Below are 25,156 nucleotides of genomic sequence, written 5' to 3'. Positions count from 1 at the left end.
CATCAATCCAGGACTCACTCTCCAAATTTAAATCCTCCTTGAAATGCAATTTTACACTGAAGCTTAATATATGAAACAGCAAGGGCTGTCTGAGCATCCCCCCCACACACCTTACATCTCCTCTTACCTCTCCCCCTCGGGCAGCCCCTGACATATTTTCAGTGGATACCTGAGGGTTTCTGAGAGCAATCTGAAAGGCAGAGGCTGCTTATTAAACATATGATTCCTGAGCCCCGCCAGACCCAGCGAACTAGCAAAGCTGGTTCGGTTTGCTCCACAAGAATCACCTGAGAAATTTTATAAACTAAATATCTAGGTCCCACCCAACCTCACAGATTCTGCCTTCATTGCTTTGGATAGGGGTAGGGCCTGGGTATTTTTTAAAGGCCTCTCTGGTGATGATGCACCACCATCAGGGACACCTGGGTGGTTCAGGAGGTTGAGCATCTCACTCTTGGATTTTGGCTCAGGTCATGATCTCATGGGTTGTGGAACTGAGCTCTGTGTCGGGTTCCCCACTCAGTGCTTGAAGATTCTGCTTGAAGATTCTCTCCCTCTGCCCCTCTCTGCTTCAAATAAATGAATCAATTTTTTTTTTTTTTAATGCACCATCAGGGAAGAAAACCACTGTCTAGAGCAAGGTTTCTCAAATGTGACTATGCAGAGATTTTATCAAAATGAAGATTTTGATTCAGTTGGTGGAGTTGGAGCCTGAGGCCCTGCATGTCCAGCAAAGTCAAAGATGATACTGGCCCCTGGATCCCATTTTGAGAAGCAAGGATCTCGTGGTTCTCGAACTCTGGAATCACCTGGAGGGCCTGTTAAAACAAACTCCTCGACCCACCCCTATAATTTCTAGCTCAACATGTCTAGGGTAGGGCCCCACATTTTGCATTGCTAACAAGTTCTCAGGTGATGCTTATGCTGACAGCCCAGAAACCACACTTGGAGAACCATGAAGACCATGGTTTTAAATATTAGGTACATCAGAACAGTCTGAGGAACTTTCAAAAGCAGGTCACCAGGCCCAATCCACAGGGTCCTGGGAAAGAGCCCCAAAATTACAGCTCAACAAGCTTCACAAAAAGGACTGCTGTGGTCCACCAGGCCCGAGACCACAGGCAGATCTAGAATTTGCCTCTCGCAAATGCAATCAACATTTCTGGGACTGACAGCCAATTTTACTGGAAATCAGTCTAAACATCCCAAACACACTTCATGATAAGATGCCACCACTGTACACCTGAGACACTTTCTCAGCAGCCACTACTAGGTCCATTGGAAGGAAAAGAGATAAAGGCCACGGGGAACCAGAAAAGCTGGTTGTAAACCCAATGCACGGGGTTAGAGAGGACCTGCCACAGAAGCCCTTCTTGGGAACAACATCTATACGTATAAGGTGGCTAATCACACACGTGTTAGATTCAGAAGACTCAGGTTGGGATGCTGGCTAAACTCATGAGGCTTCCATTTCCTCATCTCAGAAATGGGGGAAATGGTATTTTCTTTGGGTGTTGCTAAGAGAACAAGAGACAATGTCTGTAACACACTCAGCAGAGGGCTGCTACTCAGTAAGACCACAAACACGGGATAGTTCTGACAGCGGAGACTTCGAGTCTTAGAGTTGGAAGGGACCCTGATACTTAGTCTTCAGCCAATAAAGGAAACTCAAAGAGTAATTACACAGCCTCCCCTGGGCACCTGTAAGAAATGCCGTACCTCAGGGCACCTGGGTGGCTCAGTGGGTTAAGCCTCTGCCTTTGGCTCAGGTCATGATCTCAGGGTCCTAGGATCGAGCCCCAAATTGGGCTCTCTGCTCAGCAGGGAGCCTGCTTCTCCACCCACCCACCCACCCCCGGCCCCCGCTCTGTCTGCCTCTCTGCCTACTTGTGATCGATCTCTCTCTCTGTCAAATAGGTGAAATCTTTAAAAAAAAAAAAAAAAAAGAAAGAAAGAAAGAAAAGAAAAGAAAAATGCTGTACCTCCGGCCCAGCTCAGACCTTCTGGATCATAAGCCGCATTTTAACACGACCTCCGGGAGATTCCTGTGCCCATTGGTCTGAAAAGCATGGCACTACACTAACCCACTGGCTGTGGCACCGACCCATGGTTCTCGACCTTGCCCCTTTGAAATCATCTGCAGAGCTTTTAAAAAAATACTCGGGCAAGCGCTGGTTTCGCACCCTACCACCTGCAGACCCCACAGCAAGCGGGCTTTGTAAGGTACACGGATAGTGGTATGGATATAAAACACTAAACATATAAAAAAAATACTCATGTAAGGTATTATTCTCAGAGAATCTGATTCAACTAATACGGGAGGTAGCCTCAGACCTGGGATTTTTACAATCTTCCCCAGATACTCCACTGGCAACAAAGACAGACCCACTAGCACAGAGTAAGCCTGCGGGCTCTGGGGTCCCGTGGGTAGGTATGATCCTGGCCCACCACTCCCTGCTGTGTCACTGTGGGCAGGTTACACTACCAACAATCTCTCTGGCCTTTCTCTCCTAACCCATAAAATCAGCATCATGATGGTACCTGTCTCATAGAGATACTAAGGACAATGAGATACAACCCTGGGAACACATGCAGAACTGTGCCAAGCACACAGTCAGCTCTCAGGGAATGTTAACTACTGTTAACTTGAGCAGACGGATGGAGGACAGCTTCTGCCGCAGGACTGCCAAGGACAGGGAGTTCTCGCTTCACGTTAAGCCCTTTCCTCTGTGGGACACTTGTTAGAAAGCTCTTCTCTCAGCCATGAGGGTACAGCAATGATCGTTCCGGTCGCCCTCTGTTCTTTGCCGCAGTCCAGGTCTCGAGCCCTGCAGCTAGATGGGCCTCCACACAGGCACACATACACATTCCTCACTGAAGACCCCTGCGTCTGGGCCACCCACTTGGGAAAATAGCCCCAAGGTCCTGGCCTGGGAAGAATGGGTTACTTCAAGCGGCAGGAATTCTTAGCACCAGGCTACAGGCTCTGCCTCTAAGGAGCTGTGTGACCCTGGACCAGTCACAAGGCTCTGGGCCTCAGCTCCCTTTCCATTATACAAGAGAATCCCTGTGGTGGCTGCCAGTGCCACCCTTCTTGGGTTCCCTGGGGTCACAAAGGACCAAATCGTGTTTTTACTTCATGGTCTTCAATAGAACAAAAAAGGCCGCTTTCTTCCCACTGCCCACTCCCTATGGCCGTGTGATTTACATTTCTACAGTCTCTCAGTGATTAGCCAGTAAATGAGAATTTAACAATAGGCTTTCTCTAAAAGTCTTCTAAATATAGACACATTCTCTGGGAGAGCAGAGGATTTCCTGAAGGCTTTTTCTGAGGAAACTAACAGGCCTAAATAATAGATGGTGTTTGGATTGAACTTGTGTATAGAGAGTGAGTGTGTGTGTGTGTGCATGTGTGCATGTGTAAAAACAATGTGACAATTGTGTTGGGTTTTCCCTGAGAACTCTTAAGACACCGGGAATCATCTGTCAGACTGTCTCTGCCAAGTTTGCTTTCACTGTGTCTCTTGAATTCATTCCTTTCTCTGCTTTTAAATGAGCCCCTTTTAGGTCCGGGCTGCTCGTGCGCCCGCCTGCACGGTATTTCCCCACCCGTGAGCTCACCTCTCAGGCCTAGCCTCTCTCTCCACCAGGAGGGCCTTCCAGATCCCCCACGGCAGAGGCGTGCCTAACACCCGCCACAGCCGTCTGGCCCACCCTCCTTCCCCCACAAAATCCTGAAGCGGCTTCTCTCCCTTCTCCCTCCCACCCAAAACGTGAAATCTGGGTCTTCCTCCTCAATCCCCGTCTGTGCTGCCTCTTTCCTCATTTACACCTTCCTTCGTAACCTGGAACACTGCCTCGGAGGTGGATTTCCCCCCTGAAAATGCCCCCACACCCCCACGGCAGGGTCTGTTCCTGTCGCCCCCAGCTTCTCTAAGCCTGTCAAACTCAGAAATCCTAACAGCTGCTGTTCACCAGGACTCTGCTATGTGCCAGGCAGGGTGCTGGATTCTTCACAGGTTGTGCAATCCTCTTTATAATGGACACAGAGCTCCATCTGGGGCTCTGCCGTTGAGGTTCTAGGACAAGACCTGGATTCAAATCCAGCTCCATGCCCTTGCCATGGTGCTGCTGGATGGACAAGTGAGGTGAGGAATGCAGCTTCTCCTGGCTCTGGGTCTGGGTTCAACCTACCACTTCACACACACCCCCACCGCCACCTTCCCTTCCTCTCCAAGCAGCCTATAGTCTGAGCAAATGGAAATCCTCCCCTGCTTCTAGGACACAACTTCTGGTTCCCACCCCTGGGCTTTTGTTCACACTGGTCTCTGCCTGGAAGCCCTACTCCCAGACTCAGCCTCCAAAAACACCCTACGGCTATCTCCATTCCCTCCAGATCCTGCTCTGGAGCTTGGCTAACACGCCTGAGTTTGAGATCAGTCTCTTGCCTTTGAAGCCCAGTGGCACTTGGTTCCTCTCTCTTATCAGCCCAAGTGCTTTTCAGATCCATCTTACACTGGGCTGACTCTTGACTGGTAGAAACCAAACCATCCTTGTGTCCCCACAGAGGTCTTCTACCCCAGCGCCTGCCAGGAGAGTGCTTCCCACACAACTGGTACTCAACAAATATTAGATATTTTCAGATGCTATCAAGGAGAAACAAGAGTCATAAGCTATACGTAATCATCTCACCTCTTCCAATATTTTGAAGAATTTTATCCACATGAGGACTCTTTCTTATCACCTACAAGTAAAAACCAACTCTAGCAAATGGACGGAACTTATAAGAAAGCATGCTTCAATTGCACTACTGGATATTTACCCTAAAGATACAAACGTAGTGTTCCGAAGGAGCACGTGCACCCGAATGTTTATAGCGGCAATGTCCACAATAGCCAAACTATGGAAAGAACCTAGATGTCCATCAACAGATGAATGGATAAAGAAAAAGTGGTATACACACACACACACACACACACACACACACACACAATGGAATACTATGCAGCCATCAAAAGAAATGAAATCTTGCCACTTGTGACGACGTGGATGGAACTAGAAGGTATTACGCCGAGTGAAATAAGTCAATCAGAGAAAGACAACTATCATATGATCTCCCTGATATGGGAAGTGAAGATGCAATGCGGGGGGTTTGCAGGGTAGGAAAAGAAAAAATTAAACAAGATGGGATCGGGAGGGAGACAAATGATAAGAGACTGTTAATCTCACAAAACAAACTGAGGGTTGCTGAGTAGAGGAGGGTGGCTGGGTTATGGACATTGGGGAGGGTATGTGCTATGGTGAGTGCTGTAAAGTGTGTAAACCTGGCGATTCACAGACCTGTACCCCTGGGGCTAATAATACATTATATGTTTATAAATTTTTTTTAATTATTTAAAAAAAAAAGGGCATGCTTCAGCGCCACAAAAATCAGTTTTATTTTTCACAAAGTTGCATGTAAAATAAAAGGTGTATCAGGGAAGAATGAGCTTCTTGTCTCTAGGAGGATTCAAGTACAGGTTTGCTGTCCTGTGCTGTAAGAGCCTGGAGGATGCCTGGGTTAGAACAGGGATGGGGTAGCTGAATTAGATGTCTGACTTCCTAGATCATTTCCAAATAGGAGCCTAAGCCACCCCCTTCGCCCACTGAAGATGATGAGCATGTACAGTCATGTAACAACTGAAAACAGTGTCCTGAAACCTTACCCCATGTCACTCAGCCAAGCATCAATGTCCCTTAACCCTGAAGTTGTGCAATAAGAAGTCAAAGCCAGAGAGTTCATCCTCGGATCCCAAACCATTGTTTTTCTCATTTTCCTTCTACATGTGATTTTAAAACATTTTCCAGATCCATCAAAAGCCAGCTTAAAATGTAGATAATTCAGGAGGCGACTGCTTTGCAAAGTTCAATGAAGTTCAATGACACAACTCTAAGACAGATTATTCAAGCCATTAGAACCATAAAGGTTTGCCTGCAAGTAATAATGATAATGAACAATGAACCAAAAGGTAGGATTCATGCAATCCTGGACACCTGAGGTCCACTGAGAAAAATGCACGGCCTTGAGTCCTCTGTAGCAGCAGGCACTGATGTGGGCAAATATTTTAAAAAGAGAAGCTAACGTGAGGTCATCTTTTATAACTATCCACAACAAGTTCTGCAACGGGAGATAAAAAGTCAAATGAGTAACAATCTCAAGCGAAAGAAAATAAACACTTTCTTCGGCCCGAGTCAAAATCTTGTCATCGCACTTTCAAAAATCGGCTACGGCGATCTCTATGAACTGGGTAATCCCACTTTGAGCCAGGGGGAGTAGCCATTATAATCTCTGAAAATAAACGGTTGATCTCTGAGGGATAAACCGTCACCATGAGGAATGAACAAAGAAGGACGCTGCTTCCCGAGGCAAAGGACAGCACCCGACGGCCTCCAACGGTCCCAGGGCGACTGACTTCTCTTACAGGCATCTGGACGTGTCACCCAAAAGCCTCAGCAGTCTCCTACCCAGATGAAAAGGCTGCAGAGATAGGTAAGATCCTAAGACCAAAGTGAGTCATAGTGTTTACTAATGAAACATAACTTGACCCACACAGCTGCTCTGCAATGCTGTGCTATGAATCAGACCAGAGAACCTGGGGATGACTCCCATACACACCTCCATTTATGCAACAGTTTATAAAACAGTCCTCAAAAGCGGTGCTCAAGAAACATGTAGGAAAAGCAGCCAAATCCATGAAAATATGGTTAAGGACCCAGATACCAGTCTTCATGCAAGCATCTAGGGAAACAGTAAAGGATAAGATCACTCCAACCCAACTGTGTTAAGCTTTGGGAAACTCTGTTTCCAAGTGACATTTTTTTTAAAATGGAACTCCATTAGAACTTCATAGACAGGTTACTGAAACTGAAATCGCACTTTAAAAAAATGCATTTCTGGGGCACCTGGGTGGCTCAGTGGGTTAAGCCTCTGCCTTCGGCTCAGGTCATGATCTCAGAGTCCTGGGATCGAGTTCCGCATCAGGCTCTCTGCTCAATGGGGAGCCTGCTTCCTCCTCTCTCTGCCTGCCTTTCTGTGTACTTGTGATCGATCTCTCACTCTCTCTCTCTCTGTGTCAAGTAAATAAACAAAATCTTTAAAAAATTTAAGAATGCATTTTTATATACCCTATACTTGTCCCATATGATGTGATATAAATATGGATCCCTGGGTTGAAATCCGAAAACTAAACATGAGCTATAGCAGCAGTCCGGTCCCACAGAATGCCTAGAGATCACAACACCCCCACAGACACAGGAGACTTCGAGTTAGCCAGACCTCTGCCAACTGCATATGAACAGAATATTGGTAAGCCCAATATCGGACTGACGCAGCAGCTCCCAAAATGGTAATAATGCAAGCTTTACACTTGGTTATGCTTATTCTTGCTTGGAAACTATCAATAGGTGACACTTAGCCTAATGCTATTTTTTAAACAATAGTTTCTACATTTCCATTTTGCACTGGGCCCTGTAAATGATGTAGCTGGTTTGGTCTTGATTTGATGATTTGAACCCCTGAATACAGTAAGGGCTGAAGCCAGCGTAAACCTTAGGATCCCCAGTTACCTGCCAATAAACAGCCTCCTTTCCTTTAGCCGGTCTGTGTATCTTTCACTTAGACCAAAGGGTCCTGCCTAAAATGACCTCTGGTCCAAATGACCTCTGGGCATCCTACAGACACCCACTGCCCTCGGGCCTGGAGGCCGCTAGGCGGGACCCTCCAAGATCTACACATCCTTCCTTGTATTAGTTTCCTCTTACTGTCTAAGTTATCAACGTCTTAGTACCTTCCGAGAATACACATTCATTATCTCATAGATTCCATAAGCAGTAGTCTGGGCACAGAGTAAGTGAGTCCTCTGCTCCAGGGTCTCAAGACCCTGAATCAAGGTGTCGGCCAGGCTGCAGTCTCATCTGAGGTTGGACTGAGGAAGACTATTTCTAAGATCATTCAGGTAATTGGCAGAATTCATTTCCTTGGTGGCCGCAGGACCGAGGGCTCCAGCTTCCCGCAGCCTACCGGTGAGAGACTGCCCCCACTTTCCTGCCCCATGGCTCTCTCCACGGCAAGCCACAAGCACAACAGGCAGCTTACTTTCTCCAAGCCAGCCAGAACTCTCTCACTGGAGTCGGCCAAGAAGGAGTCCTATACAACGTAACATAACCAAGGAGGGGACATCCATCACCTTTGCCTGGAAAGAGAACAGAATACTATTGACTGGAAGCGAGTTGGAGGTTCTGCCCGCACTCGAGGGGAGGGAATTAGGCAAAAGCGTATCTGCCTCAATCCTAGAGCTGTGATCATCTCGGCCTTCCACTTGGGCTGTGAGCTCCGCAGAGCAGCGTCCTGACTGCATTCTTAGCTCCCGGCCTTCGACACAGTAGGCACTTCAGAGTTAGTGAGGGGAAATGAAAGGTTGAGGCCAACACAAGAAATAGACTTCCGAGGACATATACAGAGAGACAAACTGGCTATAAAAACATTAGCAGTTATTTAAAAAAAAAAAAAAAAAAAAGGTGTTTACCCACACTAAGACCAAAGGAGTAAGAACTAAGGATTTTTAAAATCTAGCTATTCCTCAAATGTGGGTCTTTTCAAAAGGCTGTGCTTGTCTACAGGATAAACATGTGGGTGCTTTATCAAAAATAACACGCAGAAAATTTGCTCACATTGGGAACAGAAGATAAAAGAATTACTTTCAACCAGGTAGAACTATTCTCACAAAAACTGATGATTTAAATAAGCCTCGCCCCCACCTCCGCTCCCCACCAAATCTTTCTACTTGGAAAGGAAATAGATATTTTTTAGACCTAATTTTTTCTCGACATTCAGGTAAAGTGTCTTTGCATTCATTTATTTTGCAGAAAGAACAAAAATACCTAATTGGGGGGGGACCCCCTATTTCACAGGAAAAGTAAAGCTCTTTCTACAAAGGTTCCTGGTCTCATAACAGGGAATTCCTTTCCTAAAAACACATCTAATAAAAGTGTGGATCATTGCTGAAATTCTTAACTGGGCTGTTTCCAAACATCTGATGCATTCCTTCAGCAACGTGCAGGACTGAGTCAGCGGGACCCCAAGGAATGGCCAAGCAACACCGCCTCATCCCTTCTCCATCTCAACGTCCTCATCCTCAAGAAAGCTTGGTCCCGGCCAACACTGAGGGCATGTTCTGGACAAGAGCTCGCTCTTCGTTTCACTTTTGAACTATTTTGGAAACAAGTAATGGCACCTGCTTCCAAAATAAAATGTCACATTCACTTCTATTACTTTAACTAATGTTGTAATACCTTTCTCTTCATTCCTGGCCTTTTATATCTTTTATTCTGGTGTACCCCCTTTAAGCCCAGCATCCTCAACCCTCAGTGTGGCTTGGTCCTTAAGTGCTTGTGAAAACCAGGCTCATGGGGTCACCCCTGAGGGCGGGGTAAGGCTGGGGTGGGGCTCCACACCCTGGTTTGTTACGCGTCCCACGGGGGACCGCAGTGCACAAGGGGTCCAGGCACCACACCTTGATACACGCAGCTATGACGAATACGAAGAAGTGATTTAAGTGTCATCCCCAGTAAAGAACAGAAATTAGCTAGAAAGTCCCAAAGGAACAAACACACGTTCACTGAATGGCAAAATGGCTTCCCGGGTCCCCGCCATGAGTGCGCAAAACAGAACGTGCAGTGATGTGCACGGCTCGGATTACAAGGTGCCCATCTGACACTGGGGAACTGCCCCCATACCCTTGGGAAGGGCGAGAAGACAAGCTTCTAGTCCCCAAGGCCTAGAACCGAAGGGAACCAACCTCTCCTCTGTCTATACATGATGAAAAGGAGGAGCGACTGGGTGTATCTAGAGCACTGGCTCTCAACCCCACTGCTTTAGCGTTGCCCAAAAGGCCGGTTAAAACTCAGAGTACTGGGGGCGCCCAGGTGGCTCAGGCAGTTAAGCATCTGCTTTCCTCAGGTCATGATCTCAAGGTCCAGGCATCGAGCCCCACATCAGGCTCTCTGCTCAGACGGGAGCCTCCTTCTCTGTCTCTGCCTCTCACCCCCAATCACGTGGTCTCACTTGTTTCTATCTGAAATAAATAAAATCTTAAAAAAAAAAAAAAAAACCCACAAACACACACACAGAGTGCTGGGCCCCATGCCTAGTTTCTGGTACAGCCTGTCCAGGACAGGGCCTGAGAATCTGCCTTTCCAAGTTCCCAGGCGCTGCTGTCACCCCTGGTTTAGGGACCACACTCTGAGAACTACCAGGTTTGTGGAGTGCCAGTCAAGCCGTCTATACTACTGGATAGCATGGGGCAATTTTACCCAACAAAGAGCCCCAAAGACTCAAAACTGAGCATTAAAAATGGTTACACAGGAAGATTGGCTGTAATATACAGTCTCTCCTACAAAAGGACCTGCTTAATAACATAATCTCAGTAGCCACTGATTTAAATGAATTTCAGCTGGTCTCTCCCTCAGAAACAAACGTGACTTGTAATGCTTATTAATCAAGAAATCTTACTGAGGGTCTATTGTGCACACAAAACCGCTGTGTAGGCCAACTTCCTAATGGATAAAAAGTAAAACAAAAACAGGGTCCTTGCCTTTAATTTCCTTATCATCCGTATTATTTCACCTCCAATTACTAAGAAATTTTGGACTAACTTGACATAATCCGGTTCTCTGGAGAACCGGAGCTCAGCAGAGGCCCGGGGCCGTCATCGGCCCAGGGGCTGGTCTGGTGATCTGGGCACAACGCAGACAAGTCAGGCTATGATGGTCACTGTGCCACTGGCCTTCACTGTTCTATATGCAGTTTTTCTCACCCATTAAAAAAAAAAAATCACATAATCTCTTGACAGTTAAGAAAGAAACATAGCTCTCTTGAAAGGACTCTAGTCTTTGCTTATACCCTACTTTTAGGAGGACAAAGCAAGTCTATTGAGTGGAGGGGACAAAAAAGTGGGGATTTAGGTATTTTTGTTTATTTTCAAACCTACTTCCAGGCCATTCCCCACAGAGACGATAAAATCTTTGGTAAACAGCCCCATCCATATAAAGATGTAAGACGCAGATCTGTAATCATCAAAAACCTACTGTAACACGCTAAGCCTCCAATTTTTCAAGACAACAAATATACCAACACATTATAGACAAAAATTTCACAAACTGGGGGTGCCTGGGTGGCTCATCTGCCTTAGGCTCAGGTCATGATCTTCAAGTCCTGGGGTGGAGTCCCCAGGCTCCCTGCTCCGTGGGAAGTCAGCTTCCCCTCTCCCTCTGCCCTTCCCCCAACTTGTGCTCTCTCGCTCACTCTACTCTCTCAAATAAATAAAAACTTAAAAAAAAAAAAAAAATTTCCCAAACTGAAAACTTCTCACGGAACAGCCAGGAAAAGACTTAATAATAACATCGCCGCATGTTTTGACAGCTTTTTTTGTGAAGCATTTTCATGAACCTCATTTTATTTGATATTTACTATAAAACGGGAGGTTAGCCAACAGTATTATTAACCCCATTTACAAACAAGAACAAAATCTCCCAGGGACAGTGAGCGGACTGCACCCAGCTGAGGTGGCCTTTGCTCCTCCCCCAGGCTCACCCCACAATTTGTCAAATTAGATGGGGCTTGGAGGGGTGCATTGAACAAAACCTCAGAACAGCATTCCAGTGTATTCCAAAAATTGTATACTCTGAATTTAACACATCCTAACTGCTCTCTGAATTTGCCATGGTGGCAAATGGGATTCTTAGCTGTCGTTTTTAAAGAATTTAACATTTTTTAAAATTTAGAACCATATGCAGATCCCCACTAATTTGCCCTTGAACACAGCAGTGACCAGAGGCTTTTCTTTTCTTAACCCTCAAGCTTTCTTCCTAAATCTTGGCTGGTGGCTCTGGAGAACCAGAGCTCAGCAGAGGCCCGGGGCTGTCATCAGCCCAGGGGCTGGTCTGGTGATCTGGGCACAACGCAGACAAGTCAGGCTATGATGGTCACTGTGCCACTGGCCTTCACTGTTCTATATGCAGTTTTTCTCACCCATTAAAAAAAAAAATCACATCAATAGGAAAAAAATAGAATGAATTTTCAATTTAAAGCATTCTTTGTGCCTTCAAAGAGGGGCTGTAGAAAAACAAATCCTGTATTATGTTTTATTCCTTAACAATAAAATCCAATTGCATTTACAAGTTCCCTGTGTTATTTATGGCCTTCCACAGCCCACAAGACCTGACCAGGATATAGCTCTAGCTTCAGGATAGAGCTCTAGCTCAGATCACGCAACCAACTTCACTTCTAGGTCCCTGCACAGAGCCAGAGCTATCTTCTCCCATAACTTTGTGCTAGCTGTTCTCACCTCGGAACAACTATCTCCTCTGTGAAGATCCTTCCTTAACTCATCACCAAAATACATCCAGCCTTTAGTTCTCCCCTGTGAAGAATAGATCCCATCAGTTCGGTTGGCCCTCATCAATCCCAGAGTGGCAACACCTTCCTCAAATTCATCTTCCCATCCATGAACCAAACTCATCTTTCCTCTGGTCCAGCAGGACCTATGGCACGGATTCAGAAACCAGCCCATCCATCTAATTTACAAAACATGACATTTCGCAAACTGTTTACGTACGTCTGTGCCAACGATATTACTCAAATGTGGTGCAGTGAGGGAGCCACGGGGAATAGGAGAGCTGGCCAAGAGCAGTATTCAGGGATCTAAAATTACAGGGAAAATCATACAACATTCATTTTACTTGGTCCCAAATCTCTATCAGATGATGTTGAGCAGAAAGATTCTAAAATTGGCAGGGAGAAAGGAAAAGTTGTCTTAAAGTTTGGGCCATGCCAGGGCAGCCTCCAGAAAGAAAGCTGGAGGAAACAGAGTAAGGTGGTGTGCCCTTGATACGCCGTCATAATAAGCAGCGACTGGCGGGCAAGGAGAAGCCCAGAGGCAAAGAAATCCAAATGGAAATGATTGCCAAAAGGTGAGAGTAGGCAAAGAAGAAAGGAAGAAGCATTCTCTAGACAGTGTTTCGAGGACAGTATTTAGCATACAACATCGGAGACGCTAGTTCAACTCTATTCAATTCAGTTAGGGTTAGCGTTGATGCCACAGCAAAGAACGGAGCCTGGATGCTTAATGTGACACAGAGAAAATCCTGCTCCACACTAATGGGGAGACAGATGCCTCTCCCCGCTGGGTCCTCCTATCCCCAGAGCCAAGAAAGAGTGAAATCACAGCCCTCTGAGAGAAGGGAAGAGGGAGCCCTGGTGTTCACAAGGGGACCTGAGAAACACAAACAGGGGTGTGTAAAAGGCAGGGGTGTGCAAAAGGTGGGGATGCCAGGGAGGGGGTGCACCAGAGCAGAATGGAAATCCCAGAGAGCTTGAATCCAGTTGGGCAGGAGTCCAGCTCGGCATGCACGTTTCATACATTACTTATGTTGGTTCCCCAACAAGCCTCTGAGTGGTGGTCCAGACAATTACCCTCACAGCACAGTTCTGTCGACGGGGTAACCTAGTCTTCCCCCCTCCACCTCCCTGGTCTCACCGTGACGAGGTATTCACATCCAGACAGGAGTCCTGTATCCTAACTCCAAAGACTGGACTTCTTTTTTTTTTTTTCTTTTTAAAAAGTGGGAAGGGAGAGAAGGAACAGAGGGAGAGACAGGATCTGACGCAGACTCCACGCTCGAGCGGAGCCCAACATGGGATTCGATACCGTGACCCTGAGATCATGATCTGAGTCGAAATCAAGAGTCGGACTCCCAACGGACTTGAGTCATCCAAGTGCCCTCAAACACTGAACTTCTAACCAATGACCTAGAACTCCTTCTGGTTCAGGGTAAGAAAATACGGACCTGGTAAGGGGGGAAAGAGGAGGAAGGCAAAGAAAGGCAGGTAGGCTGCGGAGGGGGGAGGGAACTAGTAATAGGCAGTATTCCCTTCGCATATCCACACTGTCTTAGGCACACTGATTCTTGACACCCAATGCACTGTGCCTACATGAAATGTCCAATCCTTAATAAGCGAGGCAAATTAATAGGTACACATGAGCATATACAAATACATTCAGCTCTGATGGGTTTTTCCATAAGTCCTGAAACAACTCATTTGTGTCACACTAACAAATTATGTACGATTTTCTCTCCACTAACAAGACAGGAAACATCATTAGTAAAACACGCATTTGGGGCAAGATAAGACCATAGTCTTTCCCTTATCTATAAATCATGTGCTTAATGACCACATCGGGGAGTTTTTAAAAACATGACCCCAGGGGGCAGCTGTTGGATGTATTATGTTCTATGTTTTTGTGTATTTAAAATAATTTATAATTAAAAATAGAATATCTAGTGCGTGGGGGGAACCAATGTATTTAAAAGTGCTTAAACCGTTTTGAAAAACATCTCAGGAGCACCTATGTATGTATCGTTAACAATTTTGTGTATTTTCAACTCTTACAATGATATACATATATTTATCAGACATTCAACTAACTAGAAAAACTGCATGAAGTAAACTTGTCTGCAGCAATCTCTGTATGTACTATTCAACACGGAGCTAAACCAGTATTCCGAGGGCTCTGGCCTTGAGGAGTTCCTAAATTATTAAGTGTTGGGCTTGGGCTTTTAAAGTTCCATACAGGGGCGCCTGGGTGGCTCAGTGGGTTATAAAGCCTCTGCCTTTGGCTCAGGTCATGATCCCAGGGTCCTGGGATCAAGCCCCGCATAGGGTTCTGTGGAGAGCCTGCTTCCTTCTCTCTCTCTGCCTGCCTCCCTGCCTTCTTGTGATCTCTGTCTGTCAAATAAATAAATAAAATTCTAAAAAATAAATAAGTAAATCATAAAGCTCCATACAGAGAGTTGTAAATAATGTCCAGGAAAGAAGGGTTCCTTCTGGGTCACTGCTTCTCAAAACGCAGACTACCTTCATTAGCATCACCAGCGGTGCCTGATAAAACCTGAGACGCGGATTCCATAAAGCAGTTTAATAAACTCCTGGGATCAGTTGCACATTCACATTTAGGAACCACCAATCTAGAAGTAGTAGTGTAGTAGTAGTAGTAGTAGTAGTAGTATTTTGAAGATCCATTTATTTATTTGAGAGAGGGCAAGAGCAGAGGGAGAGAGAGAAAATCTGAAGCAGACTCCGAGGGGAGCCCAGAGCCCAATACGAAGCTCCATCTCAGGACCCTGAGACCATGACCTGAGCCGGAACCATTAGGACACTTAACCACTGAGCCATCCAGGCCCCCCAATCTAGAATCTTTTAAAACAGGCCACGTAAAAATGGCCACAGTCATAACCAAAATCACCAGCAGCCCCTTCTTTCTCTCTCCCACTCCCCGGAACAGCCAGAGCGCCTGTGTTCGGGAACACGCGGAGACAGATCCACAGTCCCAGACTGCATGGGAGGGGCCCAACTCGGCTTCTGCATCCTCTCATCTTTGGGTCGTTGCTAGGGACGCCAAGTCTTTTTGTTGTTTTTTTTTTTTTAAGACTTTATTTATTTGACAGAGAGAGTGAGGGAGCACATGCAGTGGGAGAGTGGGAGAGGGAGAAGCAGACTCCCCACTGAGCGGGGTGCACGACGTGGGGTTCAAGAACATGAAGGCCCAGAACAGACCCTTCCTGCATAGCCCTGAAGGGAGCTAACCCTGTCCACACCCTGATTTTGGACTTCCAGTCTCCAGAACTCTGTGACAATAAAGCTCTGCTGTCCTAAGCCACCAGTTTGTGGTGCTATGTTATGGCCAGCCCTTGCACACTCGCACAGCTTGGGAACTGAACTCAACCAAGTGAATTCAGGCCATAAGAGCCAATCCGTATCGGGGCTGACAGGAAGGGCCCCGGCACTGGATGTCCACGGAGTCCAAGGCAGCAGAAAAAAACAGGCATCAGGAGCCACAAGATCTGAGGTAGGGTCCAAGCAGTGCCTCCCCTGGAAAGGGGGTAATAAGTCATACCTGCCTCTCCTACCTGCACAGGGTGTGAAGATCAAGAAAACACTCTCCGCGTGCAAGAAAGCACTTTGCAAGTTGTCCCCCCCACCCCGCTCCGCCCCCAGCAGCACCTCAGTGTTTGCTCTGATCTTGGTCAGTGTTAAGAGTGATGACACAGCCCCAGCACTCCAGCTCCCCCCGCGCATCGCTGGGAAGGACTTGGAAACAAAATCTGCATTTCAGGAAAATTCAGTTCGAGCTCCCAAACATGTTTGAGTATGTTTGGCATATCCAAGACAACAAATAACAGGGTCAGAAACGGCAAACTCCCGAGGTTGCCAAAGGTCCTTTCAACAAGTCAGGCTTCCTAAGGGCCACGGGTTCACTGGGCAGAGAAACGCTTCAATAAAGCAGGCCAGGCAGGAGCAGGCGGTGTGTCCAGGACGGCCCACGGGCTGGAGGAGGCCGTCACTGACAAGGTTTAAGTTCTATCGCAACACAGAATTTATGGTTCCTCCATGTTTGTTTTAACTAGTGCTGAGAACACATATTTGACCCAGGGTGAACTTGACCTCTGGGTCTCTCCCTTTGCCGGGCTGTCTGTGCCACATGACAAGATTTTCCAGCCGACCCTCCCACCCCTGTTCCCCGCAGCTGCCATGGTAAAACCTCACGGCAAATCTATTGGCAAAGCAGCTGTCAATGGCCATAGCAGGCATACGAAAAATGTGCAATCGTTCTGGGCCTGACTCCCAACTTGGCTGACGCAACGTGGAGCCAAGCGGGACAAGAGACAGCCTGAAGAACGCTCTCGGTCATCTGAACTCCGGCCATACTACTCCCTCCTAGAAGATGCCATCCACTGCGTCTCTCCGCACAAGGGTATCTGTAGCTGTCTCCTCTGCATATAATTACGCAACACTGCTAGGTCTGGGGGGGCTGGGAGGGTGGTGTGTGTGTGTGTGTGTGTGTGTGTGTGTGTGTTTTTCCAAAGCAGTGTGGGCTGGATGCCAATGGAAAAGCAATGGAATATCGATTTTTCTGTTTCTTGCTAAGGAGAGAACAAGTCATTTGATGTGCCATGAGTTAAGTGAGTAAAAACAGACCTGTACTCCGTGCAGCTGGCTGCATTTCTCCTCTATTCATAGAACCTGGCACATGGTAAAAGCTAAGCAGAGATCCGTCGAATAAATGAAAGAACCATCCATACATTGGCGGAGGGTCTGCAAACTGCCAGGCACCCGCACGGGACCCCTGTTTGCCAGCGTTCCTCCTCCGTCCTCCTCCCTCTGCCAACCTGGCCTCACCGTCATCTGCCTCCGCTCTTTCATGTCCTCTGCTCCCAATCCAGTCTCCTTTCAAGCCGAGCCCACTGGCTGTGTCTCTCTCCAGCCCACACCTACCCCGAGGGGGGAACAAAAAAGACTGAAAGAACCAATAAGGGGTAGGTTCGGTTTGAACAGAGGAAAAAAATGCAAAAATGGAGAAAGGCAAAAACAGTACCCATCAGGAATTTAACGCCCCAAGTAGGAAACAACAAAGACCCTCCCCTAAATGTAAACTCTTTGGAAAGAGAACAAATGTGGTGCCATCACTTTTGCCCAAAACAGATGATCACTATCATCTCAGTAGTAAGACCTAAAAAGACATATCCCGCACGATACGTTCGGCTTCTAGAGGTCCACACACAAAGGATGTCTAGAAAAACAGCATTAACATGCAACTGGGCACGTTTAGAAAACGACTGGGTGGCTGGAGACCCTAAAACCACCTTTGTGGACGCACAAAGGCATTCCCTGCCGCAGTGTGGGTCTGCTGCCTGCCAGGCTCACATAGGATTTACAATGCAAGGCTCACTAAATCTGCAGTCTTCAGAAGCATTTGCCTGTGGCACATTTAAATTAAGTTTCAATCAACTAAAAACAATGGAGTCTGGCTGCTAGGGCACCTTATTTTCCTCACTGGATTAAGCAAACTGAACAACATAAACACAACCGATCTCTTACACAGAAATATTTTTGGCATCCATTGGACACGACCTATATAAACTGAAATTCTTTAGCTAATTGTCAATTATCCTCCAAATATAATGACAATTAGGAGGCATCCTGGGTGGTACATTTAAACGTGCAAACCCATTTTACAATGACGACTATCTTAAGAGGGAATTTCGTGCTTGTGTATTAAGTACAATATAGAATACTCAGGCGCAATTGTTCAACTCAGCAAAATAAGGAAGTGAAAGAGGAAAAAGACCACAAATCAATTTCTTTTGCAATCCCAAGTTCACCAGTACTTCCTGAAGTAGTTACAGTCACAAAAATGGTGTCAGGATTTTTTCCATTTAATTATGTACACCTTAGGGGAGTACTCTTACCTCTTAAACAGCAAGCTTTATCCAAAGAAAACTAGAGATACACAAATACTCTAATACTTGGTCACTTTTAAAGTTCTATTAAAATAAATCATTCAGAACAAACTGCTTTCTTTTTTCTTGGTAATCAAAGCCAGGACAGCATGGCAGTAACTGGCTTTTTCATTTATTCTCGCCCTCCCCATCGTTATTGAGGACTAATTAACAAATAAAAATTGTATATATTTATGATACGTGATGTTTTGATATACACGTATGTTGTGAAAGAATCATCACAATCAAGCTAATTAACACAGCTATCGCCTCATACAGTTAACGTCGTTTAGAGAGTAGAACAGTTTAAGATCTACAATCTGAGCAAATTTCAAGTAGGATTGCTAACGATAGATACAGTACCGTCCATTAGATCCCCAGAACTGATTCATCTTATGTAACTGAAACTTTGTACCCCCGACCACAATTTCCCCTTCCCCCGACCCTAAACTACTTCAAAAAGGGATCCATATCTACATTATTTAAAAAGAAGAGAATGATGACACCAGCTGGGGAGACACACATAGGAAAAAAAGAAAACCAAGTAATGAGTCAGGATTTGCTTGGCTTAATCCAACAGTAACTAAGACTCTTTCTGGTTTCATCAAGGCTTTTATACCTTTTCTCTTTCACCTGGATACCTAGAACAATCCAACAAAGTGAGCAAGGTTTTAGCACAGTCATTTCTGGATGGGAAAATATGGGGTCAGAGAGGTCGAGTGAATCCCTCAAGGCCACAAAGGATTTGAACTCACAGCCAGGGGCTTTTCTAGTAGCACAAGGCTCCAGCATGGACACAAGCTCCACAGCATGAGCAGGAACCCCAGTCGTCCCGTCCAAAGGCAGAAGGGTTCTTCATCTCTCTGGTTCTCCCACATACTCAGAACAAGTCTGCCATTGAAACATAACCACCTGGCAGGTAGATTACCTCACACTGGGCACTGGCCTACCCCAGCATCACTTTTAAAAATTATTCCTGAAATGAGCTGTGATATACGTTTCTAGCACTTGGGCCTGAATTAACTTGTCAGACTGGGCAGTATAGGAAGGCCAATTCTCTGAATGCTGAAGATCATCAAAAAAGAAAGGGATGCTGTGTTGCTTACTTAGACCCTGTGCCGTCCAAGGGCTAACTTCTAGGAATCGGAAAGAGACCCTAAACCAAAAGTCACGCGTATTTCTTGTAGGTACTGTTAGACTCAATCAGTGCAGCCTCCTCTGGGACCATGCAGTAAGGGTTCTGACCCAGAGCCTTCTGCAGCTTCTTCCAGGGTCACCAGAGGGCAAACCCGGCCAAACCTAGACACAACCCTGCCCCTGCCTCCCTCTCCCAGAGGAGCAGGAAGCCATGAAGTGGTTCCTGAAGATCTGGCTGCTCTCCTTTCCAGGGTATCTTTGGATCTTCTGAGACATCTTTGGAGGCCCAAATGCTCAGACAACCTTTTCAGAAAAGGCACTTGATTGCATCATTTGCGAAGTAAATGTCTTCAAGTCTTGGTGCATCCCAAAGGGCATCAAGGAAGAGAACCCACCCACTGTCTGTGAAATCCTGCTCTGTATTTTCAGTCTTTACACAGTAGCATCGCACAGCCATGGTGTTGTCATGGGTGGGTTATCTCCATGTTCTAGGGAAACCACATCCTATCGGGTTTTGAGCAGAAGGAGATACGGAAAGGAGGAAATTGTGTGTAATTTGACCTGATTTCTTCGTAAATTCAAGAAAATGCTGGTGCACTATTGTCAAGTGTAATCTAAGAAGAAGTGAAAAATTATGACATTTTAAATGCCTACAACCCTCGGCATTTCTGATCTAATGGTTTGAGTTCAATAATCAAGAGGTGGAGAGTGAGTTCATATCTGCCATTACTCCTTGATCACAGTTAAATCCTAACCCATCCAGACATTCCTTTCTACAAAATCCAGGCCATTACGCCAAAGTCCTGTTTCTTTCAAGGGGTGAAGGTATTTTTTTTTAACAAGCAAGTTCACCAGAATGACTGCACGAGAAATTTTTTCCAGTGTTTTAAAATCCAAACTACCTTTTATTTTAAATATTTAAATTTCAAATATTTAAAAAAAATTTTAATTTAATTTTATTTTTATTTACTTGTCAGAGAGAAGAAAGAGAGCACAAGCAGGGGGCGGGCAGCAGGCAGAGGGAGCGGCAAGCAGAAGGAGAAGCACGTTCCCCATGGAGAAAAGAGCCCGACGTGGGACTCGATCCCAGGATCCTGGGATCGTGACCTGAGCTGAAGGCAGACACTCAACTCACTGAACCACTCAGGTGTCCTGAGATATTTAAAATATTAAAACAGTATTTTAAAATCCAAATGATATATAAGACAAATTGCTAAATCCTAGTTGCTAAATACCAATACGCACCTAAAGTTTGGATTTTAATGCACAATGTTTATGGCTCAAGCTCCATGCAGAGAACACCTAAGAATGCTAAACTTTGAGTGGAAGATTTTTAAATTTCTAATTAGCAACAGACAGAGTCAACTTACCCAGCAGAGCCTCAAAATATGTTTTCACTGAATCCTTAAATTTACACTGATCAGGAAAATGTTTTCTGGTGTTCTCAAACCTATATGCTCCAACAATACATTTTTTTAAAACACTGCTACAATGTGTATTAATTGGAGAAGTACGGAAGGAAACCCTACTTGGCAAAGTGGTCACCTCGCGGAAACACTCAGGCCTCAAGGATGGAGGATTCTCATTGCTGTTTTCAGAAAGCTTTAAAAACTGCTGATATTTTATTCCAGAGCTCCGCCACCTACTACCCACCCATTCCCCTCCCGCCACTGACTTGCAGTTTCTCATTTATCCATATCCAGGTTTGAGTTCACTGTACTGATTTGGTGTAAGGCACATTCTCCACTGAGAAATTTTTCCTGGCTCCTCATCTGCCGGGGTGACCGTGATTAATACTCAGTTGGGGACAAGGGAACCCTGAACCCATGGCCCAGTTCTGTACAATACATTGCCGCACTGGTACCATCATTACTGTGACCCAACCTTCATGGGTGGTGATGAAGGTTGCAGGTAATGCGGTACACTGCACTGCTGACGTTAATTTCTCCAGGACAGCATTAGCCCCTTCATGTGACCCCTGTGGAATCCTCCACCCGCCATGTGGACAGCCCCACTCTGCCCACCGTGCAGGGCCACACTGAACAGGGAAACTTACGTTTGGTGCACCTCTGGGAGCCAGGCGCCTTACTCCAGCCATGGCAGCACTGCCCTCCACAGACATTGACCCTAAAACAAAGCAAGACCTTTGAGTCCAGCAGTAGCAACGTTCTCTTCCAGAGAATCCAAGCTTCTAGGGGTTCCTACAAGCCAGCCTCCTGCTTCCACACTCCTCTGCCTTCCAGAGAGTCCTACGCCACCCAAGGGTCCCCAGGGCGAAGGGTAAAGACCATGCATCACGGGAAGACAGGAGAACCAAAACGCCTGCATAACACAGGAGGGAAGAACGAGATCCACAAAAATTATTTTCTTAACCCCCAATGTAGAGCCAAGTGTCTTTTGTACATTATCTCACCCACCGTTGAAACTCAATCTGAGTTTGAGAGAGAAGCGTCCAAACGGGTGAGATCACCATCAATGCCTGGAACTAGCCATGAAGAAAAGAACCAAATGGGAAAAAAAAAAAAAAAAAAAAAAAAAAAAAAAAAAAAGCTATCCCCCACACCCTGGACCTGTGATTAATGGGGAGGGGGGCAGGAAGGATATTTCTCCGCGCCCAGTAACAGAAACTTTCCAACCAAAATTTCTGTCAGTGCGGAGACACCCCCGCCCGGGGAAAGCAGACCCCACAGGTGCACGGAAGCTCAAGCCCACGATTTCTAGGACGCTGAAAAGCTTCAAGCCACCGAACAGGGGCTGATCTTTACAGCCAGCCCTCCCAGGACGTTTTTTGTTTCACTAACTAGAAAAAAATGTAAAACTGAGTTGCAAAGTTTAACTGATGCTGAGGGAGTGAGTTGTAGTGACTTCATGCGTCCGCCCATCTTCTCGGAGCAGTTAGGTTCGAGCACAGGAGGTTACGCCCCAGGCAGAAATGCCTTTTGTGTTTACCCGCAGCTGAGAAACAATGCCCTCGGAGCTCGTCCTCCAAGTCCCTGGGCTTCCCACACCCGGCTCCTCGCGCGGCGCGGGCGGGCGCGGAAGGAGAAGGCAGCCCCACCGCGCACGCCGCCCGCGGCCGCCGCGGGACTCCCAGGGGCCCCGACCCCGCGGGTCCGGGCGCGGGCCGCGCGCGCCGCGGAGGGAGGGTGTGGGCTTACCCCTGCAGCTGCTGCTTCTGCTGAACCTGCAGCTTCGAGCCCCCGCCGCTCTGGCTCTCCGGCGGCACTTTGGAGCGCATGACTTGCCTGCCTTGTTTGGCGAACGGGGCGACCGCCGGGTGACCGCCGGGCTTGGGGTGGAGCTGCCCGCCGGGGGCCCCGGGCCGCGCCGGCTCCGGCGGCGGTGGCGGCGGCCGGAGCCCCTGCAGGGCCGCGCCGCCGGGCTGGCTCGTGCGTCGCGTCCGCTCGGAAGGGGCCCCCGGGGAGGCGCGGCTGGGGGCGCCGGCGCCCGCAGAGCCGCGGCTGTACCTGGCGTCGAGCGCGACGTTGAAGGTCCGCGGGCGCGGGGGCCCGCCTAGGGGTAAGGCGCCCGCCGGCAGGCCGGGGCCCGGGCGCACCACGTACGTGATCCTCCGCACCCGGCCGTGCGCCGACGACGCGAGCAGCCCTGCCCAGAGCAGCAGCCCCCACCTGAGCCAGGGCCCAGCCATCGCGGGCCCGAGCCGGCGGCCCCGGCGCCCGCCCCCGGCCGTGCGGCTCGCCCGGTGCGGCCGCCCGCGCGCGCTCCGGCTGCCCGAGAGCCCGGGAGGCGGGACGAGGAGAACTCGGTTGCCGGAGAGGAAGTTCTGCGAGCGCCCGAGCGGCCCCAGACCCCAGCCGAAAGCGGCGGGGAGGAGGGGGCGGGCGTGGGGGTGGGGTGGGGAGCGGAGCCCTGGAGGGGAGGGGAGGGGCGAGGCGAGCGGGCTGCGCAAGGTGAGGGTCCACTCGCGCGGCCGCGGGTGCAGGGGGGCGCCGCGCCGGGCCCGGGGGGCAGAGCGGGCGAGGGCGGGCCTGAGCGCGCGGGACGCTCGGAGGCAGCCGCGGCTGCAAAGTCTTTAAAAAGTTGCTCTCGCCGTGGAACCGAGTGTCAGATCCGAACAGCCAATCTCCGGCAGACGTGACGTCAGGCAGTAAATCCTAATTGGGGAAAGCGTGAGATGAGCCCGAGAACGCGCCGCCACCCTCCACATCCACATAGATTGTAACTGTGGGGCGGCAAGACAGAGGTCCCCTGTCCCGTGTCCCGAGTAAGGACAAAGGATCCGGCAGAGCCACTGACCGGTCCTTTCCTGCTGGAAGCCCCACAGGATTCGTTTCGTATGGCTTGGAAGGCATTTTCTTACCCATGTTTGCTCGGATACATGCGAGGTGTTGAATTAAAATACCAGATCGGACCCTAGAAAGGACTGCTCCGAAGGCGCCGAGCTGTCCAAGGGAAAGCGTTTAGATGGTTCTCTTTGAGATCGTAAACCCCGCGTGACTCTGTCTCGGTCTGCGGCTTCTGGTACCCTACTCCCCGCTCGGCGTGGACAACAGTGCGGGGTGGGCAGCAGGGGGCGCCCGCGTGGACTGCGAAAACCGCGGCGGGCGTCAGTCAACCCCAAAAGCAATCCTGCTTTTGGTGAAAAGGCCTTTAGAATAGGAATACAGACTTTGGGATCCATGACAACCCCAAGCCATTTAGTATTTTTTAAAAAGGTGAGCTCAGTTTCTTGGACCCCCATCTGAAAGGGAAGGATCACTCACTGCCGATGACCCAAAATCACATTAAGGGAAATGCAGAATGTTTGACAGTCCCTGGATTTCATAGTGCTCTCGGGGGGAAACGGTAAAATAATGATACACTCTAGCATTTGAACTTAAAACAGTGTCTCTAGCAGAATGCACGATTTTATTATATGAATGCACTAGAAAACCCATAGGCATAGCAGCCTAGTTTTTTAAAACTAAAAATGAGACTTCGTTTCCAAGGCTTTGGTTGTTCTTGTTCATATTTATTTGCTGGTAATCTTGTTCTGTTGTCTGTTGGCATTGGCTCATAGACAATTGGTAGCAGGTGATGATGGTTTAAAAAAATTAATGGAAAATAATGTGAAGTCAAAGATAATTCATTAATCTCTTTTTTCTGTACATTGGAGAAAGACCTCCAATATTTGATTCAGCAGAGGAGGGCCTCAGTGCATCTGCTTGAGCTCCAGTTTCACGAGAGAACACGAGAGAGCCACTGCCATGATTAAATAGCACTGCACTGGAGGGAAAGACTACAGTTCAGACCTAACACTGTGGCTAATTAGCCAAAAGACCACAGGCAGTCCACCTCTCATCCCCTGAACCTCCCCTTCCTCCTCCATTACAGAAAAGTTGGATTAAAAGTACTTTCCAGCACTGACGGTCTGTGGTTCTAAGAACATCCGGGTTCCCTATGGACAGGATCAGTGAGGTCATTCAAGGTCAGTCCCTGAGCCAAGCCAAAGAGAACTAGCTGAGAAGATTGAGGAAGGAGGGTGGGTCAAGAAACTGTCTCCTAGCCTTGAGTTCTTAAAAAGACACAACAGGAGCTAGTAAATATCCACCCAGTAACTACTGAGGCAAGCACAGAGGCTGACCCTCTGCACATACACAGAATCCCAAGGCATAACCCCTTTGTCTTAGAGAAACTTCCTATC

General features: G+C 47.6%; 1 protein-coding gene across 8 annotated transcripts in view; it reads right to left on the bottom strand.

Annotated features, from left to right (window-relative positions):
• Positions 1 to 23,176, bottom strand: part of LTBP1 (latent transforming growth factor beta binding protein 1) — a 399,079-nt gene extending 375,903 nt beyond the window's left edge. For all 8 annotated transcript variants that reach the window (XM_045079241.1, XM_045079243.1, XM_045079244.1 and 5 more), the window contains exons 1-2: positions 22,671 to 23,176; positions 21,569 to 21,639 (exon numbers count right to left, since the gene is read on the bottom strand). In XM_045079241.1, coding sequence (XP_044935176.1) covers positions 21,569 to 21,639; positions 22,671 to 23,161 — 562 coding nt within the window. In that variant the 5' untranslated portion in view covers positions 23,162 to 23,176. The remainder of the gene's footprint in view (positions 1 to 21,568; positions 21,640 to 22,670) is intronic.
• Positions 23,177 to 25,156: the final 1,980 nt, after the last annotated feature.

The sequence above is a fragment of the Mustela putorius genome, unplaced genomic scaffold (assembly GCF_011764305.1).
Source record: "Mustela putorius furo isolate JIRA1106 unplaced genomic scaffold, ASM1176430v1.1 tig00000281_pilon_pilon_pilon, whole genome shotgun sequence".
Taxonomy (NCBI): domain Eukaryota; kingdom Metazoa; phylum Chordata; class Mammalia; order Carnivora; family Mustelidae; genus Mustela; species Mustela putorius.
This window is presented reverse-complemented; position numbering and strand designations above follow the sequence as displayed.